The sequence below is a fragment of the Brachyistius frenatus genome, unplaced genomic scaffold, assembly GCF_029030835.1.
Source record: "Brachyistius frenatus isolate BFR_SWC_R1_liver_20210118 unplaced genomic scaffold, ASM2903083v1 Contig_12, whole genome shotgun sequence".
NCBI lineage: Eukaryota > Metazoa > Chordata > Actinopteri > Embiotocidae > Brachyistius > Brachyistius frenatus.
Window position 1 is genome coordinate 6,991,572 of NW_027210611.1, and position 23,990 is coordinate 7,015,561.

General features: G+C 41.9%; 2 protein-coding genes across 2 annotated transcripts; both read right to left on the reverse strand.

Annotated features, from left to right (window-relative positions):
• Nucleotides 1–241: 241 nt before the first annotated feature.
• On the reverse strand, nucleotides 242–16,686 carry gipc2 (GIPC PDZ domain containing family, member 2). The gene is made up of 6 exons (XM_069692535.1): nucleotides 16,036–16,686; nucleotides 5,360–5,545; nucleotides 3,551–3,731; nucleotides 2,562–2,674; nucleotides 2,207–2,288; nucleotides 242–1,581 (listed from the first exon to the last, which is right to left on the reverse strand). The coding sequence occupies exons 1-6, from the start codon at nucleotides 16,309–16,311 to the stop codon at nucleotides 1,430–1,432; spliced, it is 990 nt and encodes a 329-aa protein (XP_069548636.1). The 5' UTR covers nucleotides 16,312–16,686; the 3' UTR covers nucleotides 242–1,429.
• Nucleotides 16,687–18,311: 1,625 nt separating this feature from the next.
• On the reverse strand, nucleotides 18,312–22,968 carry dnajb4 (DnaJ heat shock protein family (Hsp40) member B4). The gene is made up of 3 exons (XM_069692536.1): nucleotides 22,475–22,968; nucleotides 20,660–21,240; nucleotides 18,312–19,414 (listed from the first exon to the last, which is right to left on the reverse strand). Exons 1-3 carry the CDS (start codon nucleotides 22,683–22,685, stop codon nucleotides 19,184–19,186), a joined length of 1,023 nt encoding a protein of 340 aa, XP_069548637.1. The 5' UTR covers nucleotides 22,686–22,968; the 3' UTR covers nucleotides 18,312–19,183.
• Between the last annotated feature and the right edge of the window lie 1,022 nt (nucleotides 22,969–23,990).

The window sequence follows — 23,990 nt, forward strand, 5'->3', positions numbered from 1 at the left end:
ATTTAATCCTGCCAATTCATGTACACTTATTCTGCTTTAGCAACATAATTGTGTTTTTTTTTTGTCGTGAAGTGACGCCACTCTTCATATTTTTTTACTGGCTTTGTTAAACTCTTGAAATGAGGGAAGGGAACTTTGGTGAAGTGTCTTGATGTATTTTGTACACGGACAAGTCTGCGATTAAAAGTTTGTTGTATTGAGCCGTGTCGTTTTGTTGTGAGCATCAGGACGCATTCACGGCGGTTTTTCTGAAATTTTATTGCCTATGCAACAGTAGTGATCCCTTATGGTTTGTCAAACGATATGCAACTGCAGCAGACAAGTAGATGACACGAATCAAATCACTATTTAAGTTCTTCTTTACAGTCAAGATAGTGCAGTTACATTAATGCAAGTGCATATATTTAAGACATCGGATTGCAATTGATCCCGTTCCAGACGCGGCTTTCATGTCGAGCCAAGTTTTCATAAAACATCTTATACAGCATATGATTTTTTTTTTTTTAATGATAAAATAAATTATAGGGAAAAAAAAAACAATAATAATAATAAGCGTGCATCGCTACACCTCATTTCATGACACCATCACAGACTACGAGAACGTGAGAAATATAAGGAATGTGTGTTGTCGACTTGGCTGAAGGCATTCAGTATCTCTCAGTCTGAAAGGTGGATGCAAAAGTTGAGATGCGTAAGGGCACGGAGAAGTTTCAAGAAAGCATAATTAGCACTGTGAACGTGGCCAAAGTTGACGTTTTAAAAGAATAAAAAGGTTGCAGGAGAAAGAAATATTGCTATAATCACTATGATTATGCTAATTACACAATGCTGCTGTAAAATCAGCAGCACATTCACATATTTAAAAAAAAAAAAAAAAAAAAGCCTATAAAAAGCTGTGATAAATCTGTATATTCAAAATTAATCAGCTAGAAAATTGTGATCAAAACTGAGGGACCGTTTTAAAATTCCAGGTCGTGCGGGTACCATTTCTACCCAGTGTGACAGACTCGTTTGACTCGACCGAGGGACGAAGCAGCTTCATCGCTCCCGTCGCCGGACGTGGTGCGCGAAAAGCTTTATACAACGTCTGGAATTAATCAGCAACTCGCCAGCGTGCTGGAGGGAGGTCCGGCGTTGGAAACGGCATTCCACATTTCATGGGTGTTCTTTACGAGACCACAGCAAAGCGCTGACAACGTTAAATTCCGTACGTTTGAAGACACTCCAGCCGACAGCGTAGATACGACTAAAAAGTGATGGTGAGAACACTTCATCCTCCCCACCGGTTGAAGGTTGTCCAGTTGGCTTCTGAGGATATTAGGAGGTGAACTGGGGAGTGTGAGAGTGTGTGTGTGCGCGTGTGTGTGTGTGTGTGTGTGTGTGTGTGTGTGTGTGTGTGTGTGTGTGTGTGTGCGGGGCAGCAGCCAACTTAAAATCTTCCCTGCTTGGCGTCTCCGATGGCGCCCCACACGTCGAAGACGAACTCGTCGGGGAAGGCGAAGTCTCCGAGGGTCTCGTCTAGCGCCATGGCGAATTCGTCGGGGTTCTTCTTGTCACGGCCGACCTCGACCATCGTAGCAGCTGGAGAGGAAAGAGAGCGCGCGCACACACACACACTTCACTACTGGAGCGACGCAGAAGCTTCAGTTCAGCAGATTCACATAAACCAGCTTACATCCTGACTTTCTAACAGGACATTAGAGCGCTGAATTAAACATACTAAGACCTGTGATGTTCCCGTGTGATGGCTGAAGGCTGCACACAGTAAAGCCAGAGTACTTGAACTAAACCAGGATATGAACCCATCTAATCTCGTACTCTTAATGAATATTAATGAAAACACTCCAAGAGTCCGGCATTAAACTGAACGGTCATTTCGGAGACTGGCGTTTGTGATGCCGTTGGGAATTGTTTGGCGTTACATTGACGGGTGTTTTCTGTTATTTTTGTCCTCCTCATTTGTATCAGTGAGGGTAGACTACATGAGACCTTTCACTGTTACACAATACAGTTCAACATCATCACAAACGAACCTCCAGAATGACTCAACAGCTCTCTGAAACGAGACCCGTGTCTGAGGTGGAATTAGTCCCAGCCAGGCGAAGCTGTTACAATGACCAGAGAGCAGCAAACAACAAGTAACCTTCACAGCCAGAGTAAATCATGTAAACCAGACTGACAGTCGCTCATAGAAACGTGTCCTCACCAAGTTCAGTGTCTCTGATGCCCATGTAGCTCTCCAGAAGGTCGTCTACTTTCTTTACGGCTTTCTCCTCAAATTCTGTCGGCTGGAACGCACAAACGACTTCAGCTGTTAATCCCTCGGCTCTTCGGCGCGAACATAATTTTCTCTTTGTACGCTTAATTGTTCATTCATTCATTAACATTCACAGTTCCACTGATGAAGACAGCATGTAGCAATAACAAAGCATCGCCTGATAACGGTCGTTTTTTTTTTTTTTTTTTCTTCTTTTACTTTATCACAGGCAAACATTCGAGGTCGAATCAGAATCTTTTTGTATCAATGCAACATTTCAGCAGGAAGACGCAGAGAAACGTACCTCATCCTCGACAGTAGCCGGACCTTTGGAGCGAAGCCTCAGAGTGCCTCTCCCCGTCCCGATCTTGTTCTCGCTGGCCGGTTTGGAGCCCCTTGACCTCGGCTCGAGCATTTCTGGCATAAAATAATAAATGATAAAAAAAAAAAAAAAAAAAAAGAGGACAATTATTACGTGAAAGACATCACAGTCATAGCCCTCTAAACATAAAGCCTATGCGATCAGCTGCATTAAAACAAGCGCGCCTGCATGTTCCCTCTGCAAATAACTATGCAGTATTACAGCAGGTGATGCAGAGCAGTGAGAAAAATAAACCCAGTGAAAGCGAGGGAGAGACTCCGGCGGGCAGAAAATGACTTGTTTCAAAAGGTTTAAATGGGACAAAGCAAGTTTAAAGTTGATTGTTTTTACGTTCAGTATCAGTTCCTAAAGCTGTTGCAATTAAGCTAAAAAAAAACAAAACAACGAGAGCGTTTCCTGTCCGGTGTTGAAAGTTGATCAGACACCACCATGTTGTTGCGTTTCCTTCCGTATCAATCAGTGCGATTAACATTTATATTAAAACGAAAATCGTGAGCGACAATCTCAAATTTGGAGTGAGAAAATTCTCATTTTCTCAAGAGTCGTGCAGCTCTACTCCCCACGGAGACATCATCAGTCAGTCTGGGAGACAGAAGACACTGAGGCAGATTAAATCCATCGCAGAGGAACAACGCAACCAGCAGAGCACCTTCAGAAGCTGTGTGCAAATGTACGGACAAGGAAACCAAATATTGATTTCATGTAGGCTTTTTTTTGGGTGTTTTTTTTGGTGTTAACCGGTAAATAAAAACAACTCGTGGCACTGTTTCTAAAAAAAAAAAGCGTCCTTGCTTCACTTTTAGTCGGTGCCGTACGCGCGTTGTGCCTCGACCACGTGGGTCAGTTCGACGACGTGCCGAATCAGCGCGAGCGTCACCGACACGTTCTCCTGCGTCTCGTCTGTCACTCACCGAAGGCCTTCATCGGCTCCACCAGTTTGAGGGTGAAGTTCTTGTCTCGGGGCAGCTCTTTGAGCATGCGGGCGACCTCGTAATGCCGCGTCCCGACGATGTTGTGGCCGTTGATGCACTGTATGTGGTCGCCCACGTTGATCACCTTCACCCCGTCCACGACGCTGTCCTCTTTGATACGCTGCCACGGAGGGAGGGGGAGAGAGAGAGAGAGAGAGAGACAACGGAAAGAAAACAGTCAGAGACAAATATAATTACAGGTCAGCAAATAGACCACAGGAGAAGAGGTTTGTTCTTTTCTAAGCAACACAAGACTAAAATACAGACAGACCGAACACACCAAAGTGTGCTTGTATCGGGCCACGAGAACATTTTCTCTTGTTTGTGAGCCCAGTGAGGTAAAACCACTCGACTCAGCACAGGTGGACAGACAGTTTATTTCTGAATGGGACTTGAAAGGCTTTTAAAAAAAAAAAAAGAATAAAAAAAAAAAGGAAACAACCACTTGTGATGCTCTACTAACTGTACTGCCCTGGTTTAGGAGCTTTTCAATGTAATATTTCCCATCATATTCTTCTCCTCCACAGAAAGACACAACACGTGTTTTTTTTTTGGACTGCTTAATGACCCCCATTATTCTCTATAAACCCCTCCGATCAACAACTTACTGCACAAGAAGGTGTGACGCTGTCGGGACGCGACAGAAAAGCTGAATTAGACGAAGCACATTTCACGTTTGACTAAAGATATAAGAGTTTAATGTCCCAGACATCGAAGGTTAAAATCTGAATGAAAGCATGAACCGTGGTTCACTTCAGTCGACCTGTTTGACGCTTTAATATTAATAACGGGGATGCAGTGCTGTTGCTGCGTCACATGATGGCACACGTGAGCAGCTTGTCTGGTGGAGCAACATGACTGAGACCTGATAAGCTCATTAGACCCGGATCAATCAGCACAGGCGACATGCCCAGGTGAATTATGATTTCCACAAGGAGTCTGCCAAGCTACTTTAAATACGGCAGACATGAAAACAAATCAATCAAGTGGAGAAAGAAGGAAACACGAGTCTGATTGATTTTAATATTCTACTTCGTTCTACGTGTTTAAACCCACCTCCATTATTTTCCTTGTATATTACATATGGTTATATGGAAGTAAAGCTAAAAGGATTAGTTGCATATCTGTATTCTGTACTTGTGTCCTGTAATGTAGTCGATACTCAGTGGTGCCTTGTTGCCAGGTTTCTTCAATATATTACATGTTTTATTTGTTCCAATTTTTCACTCTATTTATGAAATAAATCCAAGAAAAATATTTCTTCAGAATTTGTCAACTTTTGCTGGGTAGTCATCGTTTTATATTTGTCTACATAAATAATTAAGAGGCTGATTGCAAAAAGAATCAATAAATGAAATCCCGCTCATTAGCTACATCCCTTTATTTATTTCTAACCATATAACATCCATAATATCTATTTGTGTTGACATTCATTTTTCCAACACAACTTTACGTGACAATAAAAAACAAGTAACTGATATGAGCTACTGTTTATATTGAAGCTATATGATCGAAGCTCATTTCTCATACTGGATAAAGAAATATCTATGAAAGACAACAACATAGTGGCACACAGGACACCACAGTAGTTTCATTCAAAACAAAGTACCTTCAACTTAGCAGAAGTTCCAGCTTTTCCCACAGAAGACGTTTCAGTGACTCCCCTTGAACACTGAGCCTCATTTTGAGCCTTTGTCATCTATTTGTTCATCAACTCGACTTTTGCTGAGAGGTTGCGTTTCTTCTTACCTTTATGAAAGCATAACCCGCTCCGTTGTCAGTGATGGTGAGGCCCAGAGCGTCTTCACATTTGTACACCTCGACCTCCTTTTTGATCCCTTTAATGTGGGCGAAGATGAAATCCTCGAGGCCGATCTGGCCCCCCAGCAGCTTCTCCATGTCAATCTTGTGAGTGTTGAGGGTGCAGAACATAATCTGTGCAAAAGGCATGCAGCAGGTTAATAAAGTGCATTAACAAATACGTAATATCAACGCATCTGATGATTTTTCATTTATCAAATGGTTAAAAACTCCTTTCCACTTGGTGGTGAAAAAAAAAATATAACGGCGTATGACTGATTTGCCTGTTTGGCTCGAAAACTGTGGAGGAAACGCACCGAGCAGTCTGCATCATTTATACACGATCAGAAAAAGAATTAGTTTTTAGTTCACAGCGTCTAAACCGAGCCAGAGTCAAAAATATAAGTGTTTGAGTGTAGATGACAGAGTGCTGCGTCACAATAAATACAGGAATCATCAGGGAGCTCTGTTTGTCTATTGCAGTTCGGCCCTTTTTCGTCCCACAGGGTCGTGTGCGTGTGTGTGTGTGTGTGTGTGTGTGTGTGTGTGTGTGTGTGTGTGTGTGTGTGTGTGTGTGTGTGTGTGTGTGTGTGTGTGTGTGTGTGTGTGTGTCTCATTTAAACAGAGATGGGTTTTAAGTCCCGTCTGCCTTTTGGTGAAGCGAAGCGGGGAAAATGACCTGTGTGCCACAAATGTGGAAGTCTGGCTTCACACCTCGCAGCTGGCAGGTCTCGCCGGGACGGAGGGAAGGTAACGCGATCGCCAGGAACACGACACGCAAGTGGACGGATTTAACAGCACTTCAAACAGAAGACTGGAGAGGAAGAGGAGTCTAGTGGCTGTGAATCATTAATTCTGCTCCAACTCCCCTTGACAGACAGTTATGCTGTGAATAAATGCTATTTAGACTCTTAAAAAAAAAACCTAAAATAAACAAAAGGTGCTCAGTTATAAGTCGTGCATCCAGCTCCTGCTGTTGGATCAGCTTCACGGAAGGGCTTTGGGAAACACTGAGCCAGGATTTAGCGGGAGACTTCAGGGTTGCACTGCAGAAAGGGATTGAGTCGTACTGGTTCGTCAGGGTGACCTTTGTGCACCAATCAGCCTCTGGCAGCGAGGCCTGCCTTGTTTGGGCTGTTTTTTTTTGTTTGTTTTTTTTCTTCTTCTTCTTGTCCTCGTGTACCAACAGGCACTGTTCACACACGCATTGGCCGACATGGGCTCGTTCGTTGCCGTGGGTAACCAGACTATAAAAGAATGCGATTATAATAGAGGGAGGCCACTAGAGGAGAAGCCAGAGAGGGAAATTAAAAGGGAGTAGAGGAGAAGAAGAGGCCGTGCGGCGAGGGAGGGGTGCACTGTAGCTGAATTGATGGCTCTCTTCCTTTTCTTTTTCCATAACAGACACACACACACACACACACACACACCACCACCTCCCTCACCACCCACCCCATTTGCCTGCCTCCGCCCAGACCAGGGCATTACCCAAGAGCAGGTTGCAAGAACAGCAGCAGACGCCCACACACGGTTGCCAAGGCGGCCAACTGCATTAAGCCGCTTCTCTTCGACGCAGGCGGCGGCGGCTCTCGGCGCTCCTCTCGGCGCTCCTCTCCTCCCGCTGGGCTGCATGTTCGCGCCGCGGGTGTTGCTATGTTGCAGCGTCACGAACTGCAGCACCACCTCTGACGCCCTGACTCACAAGAACAGATACTACACCTCCCACTGCCTGTGTCACACTGACCGAAGCCTCGATAACCACATGGTGGTTAAAAAGGCCCAGTCAAAAGGAGAGTCACTGCAATCTGTTCAGCATCACCCGAGGCGGAGTTGTTCACGCATCGATGCTTTTGAAACAGGATTCAGGAAACATGAGAGCACAGTAAACAAACTAAATCAGATATGGATCCGAATTTGAAGCCAAACGTGTTGCAAGAATAAATGCAGGGAGTCACGCCTCATTTGAAAAAGCCTACGTCAAAATCAGAAGAATTTAGTGGATTTAATTCCAAACATAATTCATGATTGAGCTCGGCAGGCGACTGATTCATCACATCATATAATTGTATATACTTTACACTGATACTAATCAAAGCACAAGCAACTAAGTCCATTTACTTAAGTACTACACTTAAATACTGAGGTATTTGTGCTTAAAGGTTTTCGTTATGTTATATACAGTACCTAAAATGTATTCATACACATACAGCAGTAAAACCATATGTATAACTATCGATAATGAATAAGTACATTTTGCTGATAAAGCATCTGTAATACAACGTCCACATCTGAGGACTTTGTGTACCGTCTGAACTTATAAAGGATATTCAGTTTGGAAAGGAGGACTTTTACATGTAATGAAATATATTTCATATTTTGGCATTTAAACATTTACTGAAGTAAAGGATTTAAATACTTCCTCTACCTTCCTCTCTACTACCTCCTACATTGACCAGCTTCCTCGGGCAAACCGACATATATTTGTTTTCTAGTTTTTACCACAGCATTTGTTACTTTCTAAAAAGCTTTGACCTCACCACAACGCAAATAAGGCCTCTGAAAAGTGAGGATTGATTTTCTCCTGACCTCTGCTCCAGAATTATTATTGTAGACCGAATACAATTTCATTCACAAAACAAGGCAACTGAAGGTTATACTTTGAGAATTCCAATGAGAATTCCAACATATTGTGAATTTTAATACAGTAAATAATTCATTCATTATCATCAATAAAAAAATAATCAACATAATAATCAGGGTAATTATTCTCACTACTCAAAAGGAACAGACTTTAACAATTGAATACTGCAGCGCAACAACTCAATTCAGAGCTATGATGAAAAAGAAAACCTTTTTATTGTTCTGTTTTCGTAACATAGGTGTTAACGGTTCCCCAGCTCGAAAAATAATCTGCAATTCAACTAAATGACAGTGTCATTTGTCAAGCAGACACTAGATGAATATATTATAATACGTTAAATCTCGCCTTTACAAATCTCCACCTACACGTACTCTCACAGCTTCATTGTTAAATGACGCTCACTTCTCCTGCGTCTGTTTGAAGAAAGGTAAAGCTGGGTAAATGCAGCCCTCTGATTGGACCTCCCTCAGAAATATACCCGTCACTGAAACAGTGTCGACTAAGAGCTTGAGAAACCCGTTTCTTTGGCAACTGAACCGGTTGCCAATTTACAGCCTCTTCAACTTTTAATGGCAGAGAAGAGGGTCAGAAAGATTAAACAGTGAACAAAGCTTTCAGTGGGGAATTACTTGTGTGTTTTACCTGGTTTTTTTTCCATTTCTCTTCTAAATCAACTTGTACATCTTTTGTGTTATTAGTAGTTAACGGGGAATGCTGATGTAAGCGGCGTGCACTGCGGTGTGGAAACAGGAACTCACATTCATCAGCGTTTTAAGCCTGTGTAATCATTTACTTAACTGCGGATGTCAGACTCTTCAGGATGACTCTGATGGTTCATCAGGAAAGCAGGTCTTGTTACTAAAAGCCTGTCTTGGATTAACTGAACCGAGATGTACCTGTTTACTACGGAGGACTCAGAGCTGATCCTGAGTGAAAGCAGACATCAAGCACTGATCAAATCAGTTCCCAGTGAAGAAAACAAACACCTTTAAATATATGACTGCGACATCTACAGCAGAATATGAAGGACAAAATATGAACTGTCAAAACGGCCGCAGTAAACTGAGCAAAAAAGGCTGCAGGTATAGTAAAATATATTTATTAGCTTTATTCTAACTGCAGTGCATTTAAATGCAAATACCGTATGTTGACTAGAATACAATACAGATACTTTAGATCATGTTTTAGGTACGTACAGTAATTGCAGCTTGTGTCAAAATGTCATTAATTTTACGTGCACTGCACGTGAACACAGCAGTAACGATGAATGTTGGATAAAACTCTGTGTTAGCTGTAACAGCCTGAGGTGATGCCTGAAAACTAACTCCACAAGGACAGGTTTACATTCAGTCATATATATATATCAGACTTCCCTGAAAATAAGCAGAAGGAGGCCTCGTTCAACTCGTTAATTTATCTCTTTTGTCATTGAAAATTCCCTTTTGACGCGCCATGGAAATATACTAAGTCTTGAGAATTAAATTGCATCATAACTGAATGTGCTGTTGCCAAAATAAGGCAGCTAATTGAATTGTTCTACTTCTTAAGAATAAAAAAACACAAACGCCTGGTTGCAGCTCAGTGAAACACTACTACCAACTATAAAGGGAGAGGTGAGGCTGTTCCAACAACTGGAGGTTGAACTCTCCTGATACCACACCACACCCATCAGGTGATATCAAATACTAGTTTTCTTTTTATCCACGTTTGTTTTGTCCTCACAGACAGACAGAAACCAGAAGTCGCTTCAGAAAAACCCGCAGGTGTTGCCCTGACAACACCTTCATCTGCATCGCAGTTCTTCACAAGCACTTAAATCACTATTAAGCCAGATCACTTGGACTCGGCGGTGAGCACGCACGCACGTGCGCGCACACACACACACACACACACACGCTGGAGTGTGTTTTCTGCAGCTTCGCACGCTCCTCGTTAGCGTCACGTTAGTTTCTCGCGGCCATGCGTCGTGTGCACGCGGAGACTTCGTGCTCATTTGTTTGTCACATGTGTAATGAGGCTCAATTAGTAGTAACCACACATTCACTGGAATCATGTTGCAGGACCATTTCAGATCGTGTTATTAGACACTAAGTCAACACAGCTGGGAGTTTACTGTGGAAGGAAATAAGAGTTTGTACTTGGAAATTATGCAAATTAATTATGGGGCAGAATAAAGAACAAACTCAGAAAAACACTGCTTTCTCCTTTTTTGATACAAAAAAAAAAAAAAAAGTATAGTAGTAGTAGTGTCCAAATTATAAGCCCCTAATCAATTTAAGAGGTAAACAGCAGTATTTAAATAGGGAGCAAATTGTCAACACCAGGTTGTGGACTTCAATTAACCGGTTCCAACTTTTTACATGTCAATATTTGGAGACTTTCTTTCAGGGTAATAAACCGAATATTTTGAGGTTTTGGTCCTTAATGCAGATCCTTTCAGCAGCCTTATGTCATCAAATTCCTGTAGTGATCTCGGAATCTTGGTAAAACATGTTTTCACAATCAGTTTTAATAAAACAAGCAGTCATGCGATATATACGCCTCTATATCTATGCTTTTTAGTTGGCTGATATTGGCATTGTCACAAAAAATAAAACAAGCCTCATAAAAAAGGTGGCAGAGCTGTTGTCCTGGATTTAACCAGCGACGAGTCATACATCAAAATCAAGCAGCAATCGAGCGAGATGTCACATGTTGGTTTGTGAACTGCTGTTCTGAAGCCCTGAGTTCAGCATTTCAGCCGTCGCCATCTTGTTTTTTGGAGCCAGAAGTGACCATATTTGCACCAGCTGGGGAGGAGCGAGTGGTGGATCTGACTCAATCTGACCGCAAGGACACTGTCAATCAAACCAGCCATGCCCCTAAATATACCTGTCTTTGAGCCCTAATATCGATTTAATATAGGAATTATTTCCAGATGTAGCACCAGAACACCGATCGAAAGGAGTGAATTTAGCAAATGACACCATATTAACCATAAACATTTTTCCACTTTGTATTTCATGAGAAAACTTGATGCTTTTTGGGAGCGCACTAGAGGTTTTTTGGACCCCGCCCATAGTGACCATTGGTGGTATTGCACTTTAGGGCCCTTCCACATTGGCTCCACTTTTCAAACTCGGAAGCGACGTACAATTTTATATCCAGTTTAGGGTCAGTATCAGTATGCATATTGCATCTGCTCCAGACCCAGAAATAAAATGCTCTGAAGATGGTCTTCTCACCAAAGTGTTGTTTTAAATCGGAGTGCAAAGTGACTCGATGAGCAGCCTGCAGACCAAACAACAAACTGATAGATCCAGTTACCAATCGGCTAATCAAAGCAAACTGTGCCATCTTAAGTCTCATACAAAACTGGATAAACTAGACTGTTTTGTTACAACATCTAGGAGGCCGATACAAGCAAGCCCCATCGAATGAGATTGTTTCAGATAATCCTCCCCCTGGCCCCCTACGTGGAAGCAACGCTTCCCCCTGTTTACGCAGCACAGGTATTCAAACTTTAGGCAAATGTCAGCGTGCTTTCTAGTCAGCAGGTGGACAAGAAGCAAAGTCACAGAGCCGCACCTTAAACTCTCCAGCTGCAGGGCCAATAAGCAGACTTTGACCCGAGCAGAAGGAGCACATAAAAAAAATAAATAAATAAAGATCCCATTCTTTATCTAATTACGGCGATATTACATCCGCGTCTCGGCAGCAGAGATTACACCGAGTTTACGTAACAGATGTCCGTGTGATCTACAAAGCGTTCCCTCCATTTGCCGTTCTCGTGATTTAAGACGCCAATTTATTTGTCACAGAAATACACCGAAGGTCAAACCGACGATAAGAACCGACATCTGAACGAGAGCACAGCAGTGAGCTCTCACGGTGATTACGGACAAGCTTCGATGCTACGTGATGTCTGTTTGGAAAAGAAATGTGTAACCAATTAGCGGCAACGAGCGCACGGCGGACAACACCGTTGTTCATGGCATAATTGGAATCGAGCTCGGCCGCGCACCGGTGTGACCTCAGCGCCACAGAGACGCTGGTTTACAAACAGGCACAGTCGTAGCTCCCTGTGGAGCAGCGCACATCTATCTAATCCCCTAATTTAACTTACAGTGACGGCAGCTCCTGGACGCTTCATTAGAAAGTACACAGCAGCCGTCTTTCCTATCAGTGGCAGAAACGACTTCTGCTGTCGTCCCACTGGAGGAAAAGGTAGATTGGTCGCGCTAAATTCACCGATTTGTCAAAAATATCACGGAGAAAACGATACAAGCGGTGTAAATAAATACTGCAAAATAGAAGCACGGCCATATCAAGTCCAAGAAAACATGTTTATCAGTTGAATGTGAAACACAAAGTTTTGTATTCATACTAAAATGACCCAAAACATTGTTTTCTTCTTCTCTGATTTCACGATTTAAAATACATGCAATTACTGACTGTCTTCCAATTTCATCTTGATGTCAGAATTCACTGATGTTTCTTCGAGTTTTATTTACAGCCGTTTCTGTTGTTACTTCGCCATAGAAATCCATGTCGATATGACAGCTAGAGCAGATGGCACTCAGCGGGTAATTGGATGCTCTGATGCTCAGTGGGAAATTTGTTTTTGAGTGCAGACTGCATTTGACAGTTTAGTAATGAATTAAATCTCAGTTGCCAGCGCGCCAAGTTCAAACCAAAGAGGTCTAACACCTACAGTATCAGTCGGGCATCAGCTAATAAATACCAGAGAGGTGTTGTCTATGCTGTTCTTCTCTCTCTCCGCTCTCCCCTAACGGTCGAGGCAGGTGGACGTTCCACCTCTGAGCTGGTTCCTGTCTGAGGTTTTGTTCCCGTTAAAAGCAGGTTTTTCCTTCCAGCTTTCGCTCACGTGGGAAGTGTTTAATTGTCGAGTTCCTCTCTATAATGTAGTAAAGTTCTTTTGTCAGGAATTCACTGTGTTAGATTCCCCCCGATGGACTTTTGTTGTGATTTGGTGCTATATAAATAAAATATAATTGAATTATATGGTCATCTATAAGAAAAAAAAACACCTCTTAAAAAATATATAATTTAAGCATCTAACGAGGTAACGTACTGCAACCATATTACCTGACATTATTAAACAATAATCATGAACTGAATTTCTTACTTTACCCCTGAAAAGCTTTTTGATGCAATGTGTGGCTATAAATTGACAGGACTTCTTTTTATCTTTTGTCCAGCCTGACACGGGTCACGTTTAATCAGCATCACAAGCGAGGCTCGGTGGTGTTTACGGAGGGAGGAGGCCTCCCCGGGTCCTCTGGGACGCCTCTGGCTTCGACTGGCACAAGTTATCTGGTTATATTTGAGGCCGTGCCCACTGAGCCGGACGCGGGGGACTTCCTGTGGCAAAAACTGCAGAGTCCAGCAACCAACATTATAGCATCACGCTCCCTCACTGTCTGTCTTTGTCTCCGTTTAACTTGGTGTGCCACAGTCCTGAATAGGCTTACTGTACTTAAATGTACACATACGCTGCCGGGGGGACAAGAACCGAAACTATTAGTTGATTGATTACTCAATTTTGTAAGTAAAAATGCTAAAAATGTACCGGTTCCAGTTACTTAACTCTGGGGTTTCTTGGTCTCCTTTTACAGTACAACAGAATAAGTTAATCAGTCATTAAAATGAATGATAGTTCCAGCACTGAATGTGACAATCGCTTAACACTGTGCTATGTGCTGGTCTTTTTAATCTTCTGATAGCTGCGAGCACTGAGTCATTGCTTAAGAAGTGATTAATTTCTCTCAGTGTGAAAACTATCAAAATAAACGTTAATGTGACTCTTTTGTGATCCCTGTACTGTACATTTTTCTCTTGTCCGCCTTCACCGAACGGCAACAGCTGGAGGAGCACCGGTGTCTTCCTCACACAGGCCAAGAACTCTATTTATTGAGAATCGGCATTGATCCAAGTCTCCTACCCCTCTGCGGTACTGTGCTTATCATTACCAACAGAACACGCTGCGAGGCAGTCGCTGCAACAAAACAAGACCAGGCAGAGACACAAGAATCATAATGAGTGGTATTAATAGACTTAATGGAACATATACCCACAGAAACGTGGCAGAGGTCCCACTCAGGACAAAAAAAACAAACAAAACTCATTAAGGATATTCCAGTCAGACAGACTGAGGCCGGTTCCAGAGAAGCAGCATTTCTCAGATGTCCGTCTACATGTGAAGGCGCCTGCGTTCACCGTGTGATTCACTGTACGCCGACACCACAGAGGCAAATTCCTTTCCAATTATCGCGCTTGTTGAGCGACGCTGCTGTATCTCTCGAGTGTGGAAGGAGGCTCGCGTCACCTACCCAGACATATTCAGGTCGGGACAAAAGCCAAACATGCCACTCACGCTTTTCCTCTGAAAAGAGGAGCTTAAACAGTCTGGGCACAGAACCTGCTTTTTGTTTCGGCGACCTCCACGTGCAGCGTCACCAGGGGAATCTGATGCTGGGTGGACATGACGATGAACTGTGTCTAAATACAGATGCACATTCATTTTTTAGGTTTCCAGTGACTGCACTCTCTCAGTGCTTCAGTGCTGAGTAGAGAGGGCGGGGTGTGTCTTTACAAACACAAGACAATCAGAGCTGACTTTTAATGGCCACCACGGGACTAATCCCTTGGAAAAGCCACTTATAAAAGTGTTCAACCCCATCTTTACCTCGATGTTGGACAGGTGGAGGAGTCATTAATATCCCCATTATAAGTAAAAGTTGCAACACTGCAAGTGGATGTATGTAACATTTCAGCATTTGGGAATTGTTGTTATGATTTGTGGACTCTAAAAAAAAAAACCTTTTTGGTAAACTAAAGTTTAAACTCCTGTGTGAAGTTAAAGTTATGAGTTACGAGTTTAGATATTATCTTAATTTGAGATGTTACGGATACCTGTGTCTTTTGTGTATGATAGGATCACACCAAATCATGTCCCTGCTTGTTCATAAAAAAAAAAAAAATCTAACAATGCCATTACATTCAGTGGTGAAAGAAATATTCAAACCTTCTCTGTAACTTTAAAACCGCTGCATTAATGTAAAAATGCCTCATTACACACTAGTCCTGCAATAAAAATCATCTTTGATAAAGTTGTAAAGGAGATCTGCAACAATTAGTAAATTAATCAATTGATAGAAAAAGAGTTTGGTAACTGATTTAATGTTATCAGTCTTTTTTTTTTTATGGAAAAATGCCAATATTATCTGATTTCAGCCTTTAAAATGTTAATATTTTCTGGCTCCTTCAGTCCATCTTGATAATAAACAGAATACCGTTCGTTTGTGGACTGTTGGTTGAGACAAAAGATATTTTAAGCTGCACCTTGGCCTTTGGGAAACATTTTTGTTCCATTTTAAAGACCAAACAGCTGATCAATTCATCCAGAAAACACTCAGCAGATTAATTGATGTTGAAAAATATCCTTATTTGCCTAAAGTAAACTTTTTCCAATGGTTTAGAGGATAAATCTGAGGGACTGTGATGATGTTAATAGAGTAGGAAAGTAAAAAAAAAAAACAACTTTTCATTATTGCTTCAGTATTTTTTTTTTCACCCGAGTTATTATGTGAAATAATAATCATTATATTTCTCTTGGCCTCAGTAAGTCAGCAGATTTAAATGGAATCATCTGAGAATCTTACAGGGCTAATTGTCTGTATTTGAATGTCACGTGTGTTTTATTATACATATCAATCTCTACAAGTAACTACAGCATGTCAAATAAATGTAGATGAGAACAATATAACAATTATGACTATAAAGTAGTAAGTACAAGAACTTGAACCTTGTCCATAAACACAGTATTAGGGTACTTTAAAACACGGTTTAAAGTCCAGCAACGACTCTGCCCGGATACTTCACGGACTCTGTGTAAACTGGAGCACCTGAATGCAACACTAATTGAGTCCTTCTGGTTTTTTTGTGTTTTTTTTTCCTCTTTTAAATACAGGTCAGACCTTACCTCAGGTGGGTTTATATTAAACGCCTCTGCTATTTTCCCGTAAAGCTCCTTGACGTTGGCAAATCCCTCAATCCTGCCGGTGGGACTTCCGTGCGCCAGCTGCGTGTGGAAGACCAGTTTGGGCCGCAGGCTGGCAGGTGGAGGGGGGAGCCCCGCTCCGTTCACGGAGGATTTACTCAAGCTCCCGGCACCTGCACGTCCGCCGCCGACCTCCTCGTTGTCCACTAAATGCTCCTTCGTCGCCTTGTTTTTCTTCCTCCACGGTCCCAGCGGCATGTTGTTGTTGTTGTTGTTGTTGTCTTCGTTTGTTTATTTTTCGACGTGGAAAAAATAAAAAAAATAAAAAGAAAAGTCCGAGCCGCTGCTATAACATTGAAGGAGCAAACCTGTTGAGTTCCCAGCCGTCGTGTTGTCCTTATTGACTTCCTCCTTTCCTGAAACGTCTTCTTTCCTTCCGCCGATACTTTTTTTTTTTTTTTTTTTTTTCCTCTCCTCACCTGTCGAGCTTGGACTTTCGATAGAGACTCGTCCCTCGCTTTGCGAATAAACGGTGTAAATAAATATTCAGCAGGTAGGGGAGTGAGCGCGGGATAGATAAACCCTGACACAACCTGCCGCTGCTGCCTGCGTTGCTGCCTGGTCCGCGGCTAACAATAGCTCCTCTGTTTGTCTCTCAGCGTGCCGTAGGACGCAGGCGCAGTGGGACGGACGACCCCGGGTCCACGGGGCAGGAGCTCCGGTGCACCTGAGCACCGCGGCCGGAGGGACTGTCACTTTAAAACAATTATTCAGGCATTTTTAAACACATGCCACAAGTATGTAGAAGTTAAAGTTGCCTGCAGTCAAACTTTGCTAAAAAAAAAAAAAAAAAAAAAAACTTTAAAATGACGTTTTAAATTCTAGTGTTTATCTAAAAAAAAAAAAAAAAACACACACAAAAAAAACATACCCAAATGTAAATTTCAGATCGAGAGTGCATGTTTATTTCTGGGTACCTGAAGAAATATAATAATGGTGCTGACATGTATAGTGAAGATTAATAGGGGCCCAATATGTTTATGCTGTGGCCCCTTCAGGTTAACCCCTTAAACTCTGGCCTACTTCTTTTAAATTCCTCACTGGAAAGCACCCATATTTTATCAGCAGTAACACCACAACTTTGTGGCCAAAACAAACAACCTTAGGATTTTTTGGGGGGATAAGAGACAGTGGAGAATTTGAAATTTAGTAAGTCTCTTTGTCCCCATCAGCAGGCCAGAGAGAGATCTGAAAAACAACAGCAAAGAACTTGACATTTTTACTTCCCTCTAATCAATGAAAATAACAGCCTTGTAGAGTGGTGTTGCATAAGATGCTTGTTTTCTTTTTAGTATTTCTCTGTGTGAGCGCCAGATGAAGTAAGTTATTCGGCCCCATAATTGATGTTTGTTGCTTGAAATTCAGTTGAACATTGTTACCTCTTAAAGAAAGCTGAGTTTGAAGCGTGTATTGTATAAAATCAGTAAGTGATAATCAGTTGAACAAGAACCATTTTAGAATCTATTTATCAAAAGTAAAGGGCTTCCTAAGTGTGATATATTGTGTTGATAACTATTGACACATTATTAACATACCTAACCAGTATTAGCATATTAAAATGAACATTCCTTTGTTCATTTTAATACAGATTTTTAAAAAAAAACGTAATATTAAAGCCTTCACTAAACTTGAAATCAAGTTACAGACGCGTGCTTTTTAAAATCAATCACTGTGGAAAGAAGCTGCAGGAGGCATCTTCTCGTGCGTGAACCGCCATCGCAGGTTTGTGGTTATTATTTTACGAGCAAACCACAGACGGAGGCTACGAGCAGAAACGCAGCCATTGCGTTTTCTCATTTAAAAAAAAAACAACCAAACACTTCTCTAATTTCCAATCAGTTTTACAATGATTTTGTTCAGAGGAGATCGCCGGCTGGTGAGCTCCCACGCTGAGAAGGAGCAGGTGTGTTTACTCGCCACCCTCCCTGGATGATAGTGACTCATCATTTGCACAAATCTCTTAACACATGCTGATGTACACGCAAGAATTTGATGGACAGATAGACAAGATAGATAGATAGATAGATATTGTTGAATTGCAGCATCCCCTGTGTGGGCCCCTGAGTCATGCTGAGTGATGTGGCGTCCCCTGGTGGGAAAATGTAAAGGTCTCTGTGTTGGCAGCTGAATATAAGCAGCTGAGACCAGACAGCTATATTTACACATTCATAGTTTTGCCATTAACTTTGAGCATTAAATTCAGTCAAGATACTTTTAATTTTTTGTCTTTGCACATCAGAAATGTTAACGTAGACGTTTTACAACAGCAAAATATTACATTTGACTATCAAAATATAGGTTCATTTCATTTCCCCGCGCTGTAGAGAACCCATGCTGTGTAATATTGCTACGCAGACTACAAAAAATACTAAGCAGTATCAACAGTTTTAAAGCAATTAGTGTTAATGCACTTTTTATTTCAGGGGTGTGGGGGTGTATTTGAAACAGCTCGAGATCGGCTCATGTGGAAATATTTATTTTAAAATTCAAGTTCAATGTCTTCACATATAAATTTCTAAAACGCACACATTGCACCAGTTGAGTTCGTTGCACCACTTTTCTCCTAGATAATATAAAGACAGCCTCCAAATCGAAGCTCGCATCTATTCATGACTAAATCAACATGAAAGACAGTTTTAAAAAAAAGTGTCAATAATGAAGCTTGTCAAATCTAAATGAGAACCAGAAAATGTTGCAGTTTGGCACTAAAGTTTTCCCAAGGATTCATGGGATTTTTTTTTTTTTTTTGGCAACTGTAGACTCATTCACAGCCAAATATTTCCAACTAACAAAACGTGTGTAAAATGTGTACTTGCGGATATCAACGATCCAAACAGTCCTTTCGCTTGCAACTTGGCCACATGCACGGTATTTATAAAAAATACCAAATAGCTCAAAAATAGAAATTGCACATTCGTCCGTTGGGGGGCCCGTGTGTGTGTGTGTGTGTGTCGTGTGTCGTGTTGTGTGTGTGTGTGTGTTATGTGTGTGTGTTGTGGGGGTGTGTTCGCTATCCAGGGTGAGCGCTGCCGTGCCCTTGTTTCGCCTCCTTCAGTCCGCGTCCTCCATCCTAAGCAGGTAAATGCCGTTTCAGGACGTCCCTGGCGTTGCCGGGCAACGTTTCAGGAAAGTTCACGTCAAACTCCACCACCAGATCTCCCCTCTGCTCCGGGTTTTTGGGGAGAGGGAGGCCCTGTCCGGCGACAGTTTTTCTCATGCCGGGCTTGATGACGTCCGTGATCTTCATGTTGCACGTGTTGCCGTCTATCGTCGACACGGTAACCGAGCAGCCGCACAGCGACTGCAGAGACAGGAATATGGGCGTAAGTGAGGCGAGAAGCAACCCACACATGATAACACATAAATCTGTTCAAAGGCTGAGATTAATGCAAAAATTAACATTGCAACATTAATAAGGGTATTTTTTTAATACTTAGTTTGGCAAATGTAAAAAAAAAAATGTAAAAAAAAAAAAATTGCACATAAAATAATCTAAATCGTGTTTAAACCTCTCTGTGTGTTGTCATGTTGTAAAATAATAATTTCAATGACTTTCTTTGGATCATCATATTTTGTTTCTTATCAGACAACTTTTACCTCAATACAACATATCTGCTATTAAGCTCCTATCGGAGCGTTTCTCACTAAATGCTCTGCAGGATGCTCTCATGCTACAAGTTTCCACAAGCGATGCGCACAAAATCAGCCATCCGCAGTTCTTCAGTTCTTTTTACCGATTTCTCATCAACCTGTCGCAAAGTTTGTAGTATTTCAATTGACAGACCGACACAGAACACGGAGATCATTATTTGACTCTGTTTGCCCAAATAAACTGAACTAAAAGGTGCATTAAACAGCTTTTTTCGAGCTTTTGACTGCTACTGACACAGTAAGTGGTCTTCATTAGCGGGCGGAGTTTACTCATCACGTGATCACAGGTGGTTGTAATCTTTGTTTCAACGATCGAACGGCCTTGCTGGATCCTTCTCCTTTTCTTGTCTGGTGAAAACTCACGAGATGTTTTTTGATTATTTTAATCACACTAGAGCCACCAAAGTCAAGAACGAACACTCGCGTGGAGATAAAACAATTCAATTTGATTATAGTCAAATAGTAATTCGGAGATGAGGCAGTGAAATCTAACGGCGAGCTCTGAGGAGAGTGGGAGGAACTATACAAGTACATCTTGCACCGTGTGCACGTGGGCGTCCGTCGCCTCTCTGCCCTCCCTGGGACACAGCTCCTATTTCTCAACGTTGATGATCCCCATTACATAAGTGCGCAGCCGAATTGTGTGTGTGCGTGTATGTAGGTCGGTACTATGCTCATTCAATATGCCTGCACTTTCCAGAGACGCAACATTTGAGGCAAAGTACCTACAGGATATCGATCGTGACCAGGCTTTTCCAGAGTTTGAGCCGCGCAGTTTTAAAGCAGCACTCTCGGCTGAGTGTGAACTTGTCCTGAAACGGCTCCGTGTGACTAATCCATCTATCAGACTCTATTTATACCACCACACTCAGTCGAAGTGGGAAGAGCGCCTCACCTGCCGTAAACTCACGCGAACAGGATACACAATGTTGGAGCCTTCCCGCCTAAAGTGAGGGTGTGGCTTGTCCTTGATGACGAAAACAATGTCAGCGGGGATGGTGTTGGGCGACTCGTCTCCCTCCCGCGGGAACGTGATCTTGGTTCCCTCCTTCCAGCCCCTCTTGATCTCAATAGTGAGGATCTTGTCCTCGGCGCGCATGGTCCTGCCGTCAGGATTTTGCCTCTTGCGAGAGATCTTCATCCTCTTGGTGCAGCCGTGGAAGACCTCCTCCAGGGAGACCCTCAGCTCGTGGATGATGGCCGGGTCCTGCTTCCGCCGCTGCTGCCCTCCGAGGCCGGTGTTGCCGTCTCGCGGGAAGCCGTTCATGTTGAAGTTGGTGAAGGAGCCGAAGGGGTCGTTTCCGTCCACCTCCATGTCCTCGTCGTCTCTGCCGTTCACCTTGCGCCCGAAGAACATCTCGAAGGGGTTGGAGCCGCCGAAGAAAGTGGCGAAGGTGGCGTGAGGGTCCCCGTGGAAGGTGTAGGTGAAGGTGCTGCCCTGTCCGTCACCGGTGGGACCGCTTCCTCCCTTCAGACCTGATGGGCAACAGAAATACATTCTCATGACATAAACACAGCGTTGAGAGAGCTTTGTGCTGCAAGAGAAGCCTTCTTCAACAACAGGGATGCACGATCAGTTCACAATAAGATGCCGTTTAATACAGCTGCAGTGATTTGTTGATTAATCTTGATTGTAGCTTAAAAATGGACTTTCAAGCAGAAATATCAAACACTAAATGACTCCAGCTTCTCAAATGTGTGAATCAGAATCAGTGTTAATTGGCCTGGTATGTTTATACAGACAAGGAATATGACTGCGGTTGGGGCTTTTTCCTCGATATACATACACAAAAACAGACATATATACAGCTAAAAGACGTGTATAAATATATACAGCTCTCTTTGTCTTTACATCATTGTGAACTAGTTTTTTCCAGAGTAAAAAACAAGAGGTTACCTTGGCAACAAGGAAATTTCGAGGTATTAAGAGGCCAATCAATAACCTGATAAACTACCTTAAAACAAATATCAGCAGCAGCTCTGCAATTTATTCATCAATGCTTTTATAACATTCACTTTGGCTTCAGTCATGACAATCATCGGTACCATAGAAATCGCTGTCATCACGTCACCTCGTATGAAAGATGATCCCAGCGACAGCTACGTAAAAACACAGCACTTGGTTTGTTCAGTGGAGGTGTCGAAGTCGTTGTCAGGAGAGAACGAACTAAAAAAAAGGACTGAACTGAAGCGCTTGGCAGAAATTGGCATAGATCATAATGTCCCACCTTTCTAATCTAAGCAGTGAATTAAGGAGATGATTGGCAGTCCATTTTCCCTTCCTCGTCATCAAACATGGTTCCCACCGTAAACCATCTGGACTGAAAATGACGTCCACACACTACTCAGAGAGTAATTATTCTGTACAGAACAGCTGTTATTTAGGGAAAATACTCTTTTTTTTTTCCTACTGTACACCCTTTTGGTGCTAAAAAAAAAAAAAAAATCTGTTGTGGAAATGGAGACAGATTCTTGTTTCTCCTAAAAAAAAAAAAAATTAAAAAAATGGGCTAATGACTGCAGATATACTCCAATACGCTGATCCTTATAATGAAATGCACAGAACTAAAAGGCCCATGATCTGCTGAACAGCTGTTTGCTGGGCCCAACAGTGTGAGACTTGAATTAAAGCCAGCTGTGTTTTACATCCAGCCGGTTTACGACGATATCTTTAAGGACAATCCCGAGAGAGAAAAAAAATACACATTACCTTCTTCTCCGTACTGGTCGTAAATTTCCCTTTTCTTCGGATCGCTGAGGACTTCATATGCCTCGGCGATTTCCTTAAATTTCTCCTCCGCGGCTGCAGACTTGTTTTTGTCCGGGTGCCATTTCAGCGCTTGTTTTCTGTACGCTTTCTTTATGTCCTCTTCCGTCACTCCTTTAGAGATACCCAGCGTTTTATAGTAATCTTTGCCCATTTTTTTTTTTCACGTGTATTAAAAAAAAAAAAAATAGAAAATGAAAAATAAAAAAGCTGAATAGCCCGTGAAGCAGAGGTGGTGGACTGGCCTGGGTCTGGTCGACGGCTGGTTGTCACAGCAGACTGATAAACAATAAGTGGACACAGACAGAGACACAGTGCAGGATGAAGACCATTTAGAGGTGGTTAGTCAACGCCGTGGACCCTCTGTTATTTATCCGTGACTGGATGACCCTCTTTAAATAGCTTCAGCTCTCCCTCCCCTGCAGCCACAGCGCCAAAGTCAAGTTAGACTCAATAAGTAATTCTGCTTCCGGTTTGTTTCAAAATTAAACCCACTTTAATATATCGGATGAGTAAAAAAAAAAAAAAAATTCAACATAGACTCCTTTTTATGAATTTTCTATGCTTCCTTTATATTTTATTTTGTTGTTTTGTTAAATATGGCTATTTTCCACGCCATTTTCATAACAATAGGAACTCCTGAAATGAGTTTTGTGCTGCTATCTTGTCGCTATGAAAAAACAAAAAACGTAAATGGACAATAAAACATACTTTGTTTGATCTTTTACTACAAATGACAGGATAGATCAAATTAAAGCTGCATAATTTTATCTTAACTGCACAATTTAATTGAAGGAGGACATCACATTTTCCAATGTGACCACCAATGTGAGCCCTGGTATAAAGTTAGCAAAAATGCAGGAGTTCAGGAGACTAAAGCCTAATAAACACCTTGTTTTCTCTTGTAACAATTTGCTTTTAAAAAAGCTTTTTTTTGCCTTAGAGTTTTTGGACTTTTGCACAACGAGGAATTTTATTTTATTTTGAAAGCTAATTTCCGGTGTGGTTCGAGCTACCTCGACACTTTGGACTGAACTCCAGCAGCTCTTTCTAGAAAGCGACTGCTGATGCTCGTCATACCCTATACAGGGGTCCTTGCTCATCAGCCAGGTGAGAGATGGAAAAAAAAAAAGAAGTCCTCATTATTGTGTTCTATGTAAGTTATAAACATAAAAAAAAGAAAAACAACACCAAGAACAAAGCAGAAAAATAAGGAATTCTGGGAATTTCATGTTTATATGAACTATAATGTCACTGTAACTCACTTTTTAGTTTCTTAAACACAACAAATATAAGAATAACTACTATACAAGTGGAGTCAGTTCATTTCAGAGCACATTCAAAATTAATATTGACTTTAATTGTGTTTGTGTGTTCGAACGTGAACAGCATAAAATCCAGTAAAAAAAAAAAAATCACAAATATTAGAACACACTAAAAAGAAATCATAAAAGTAGAT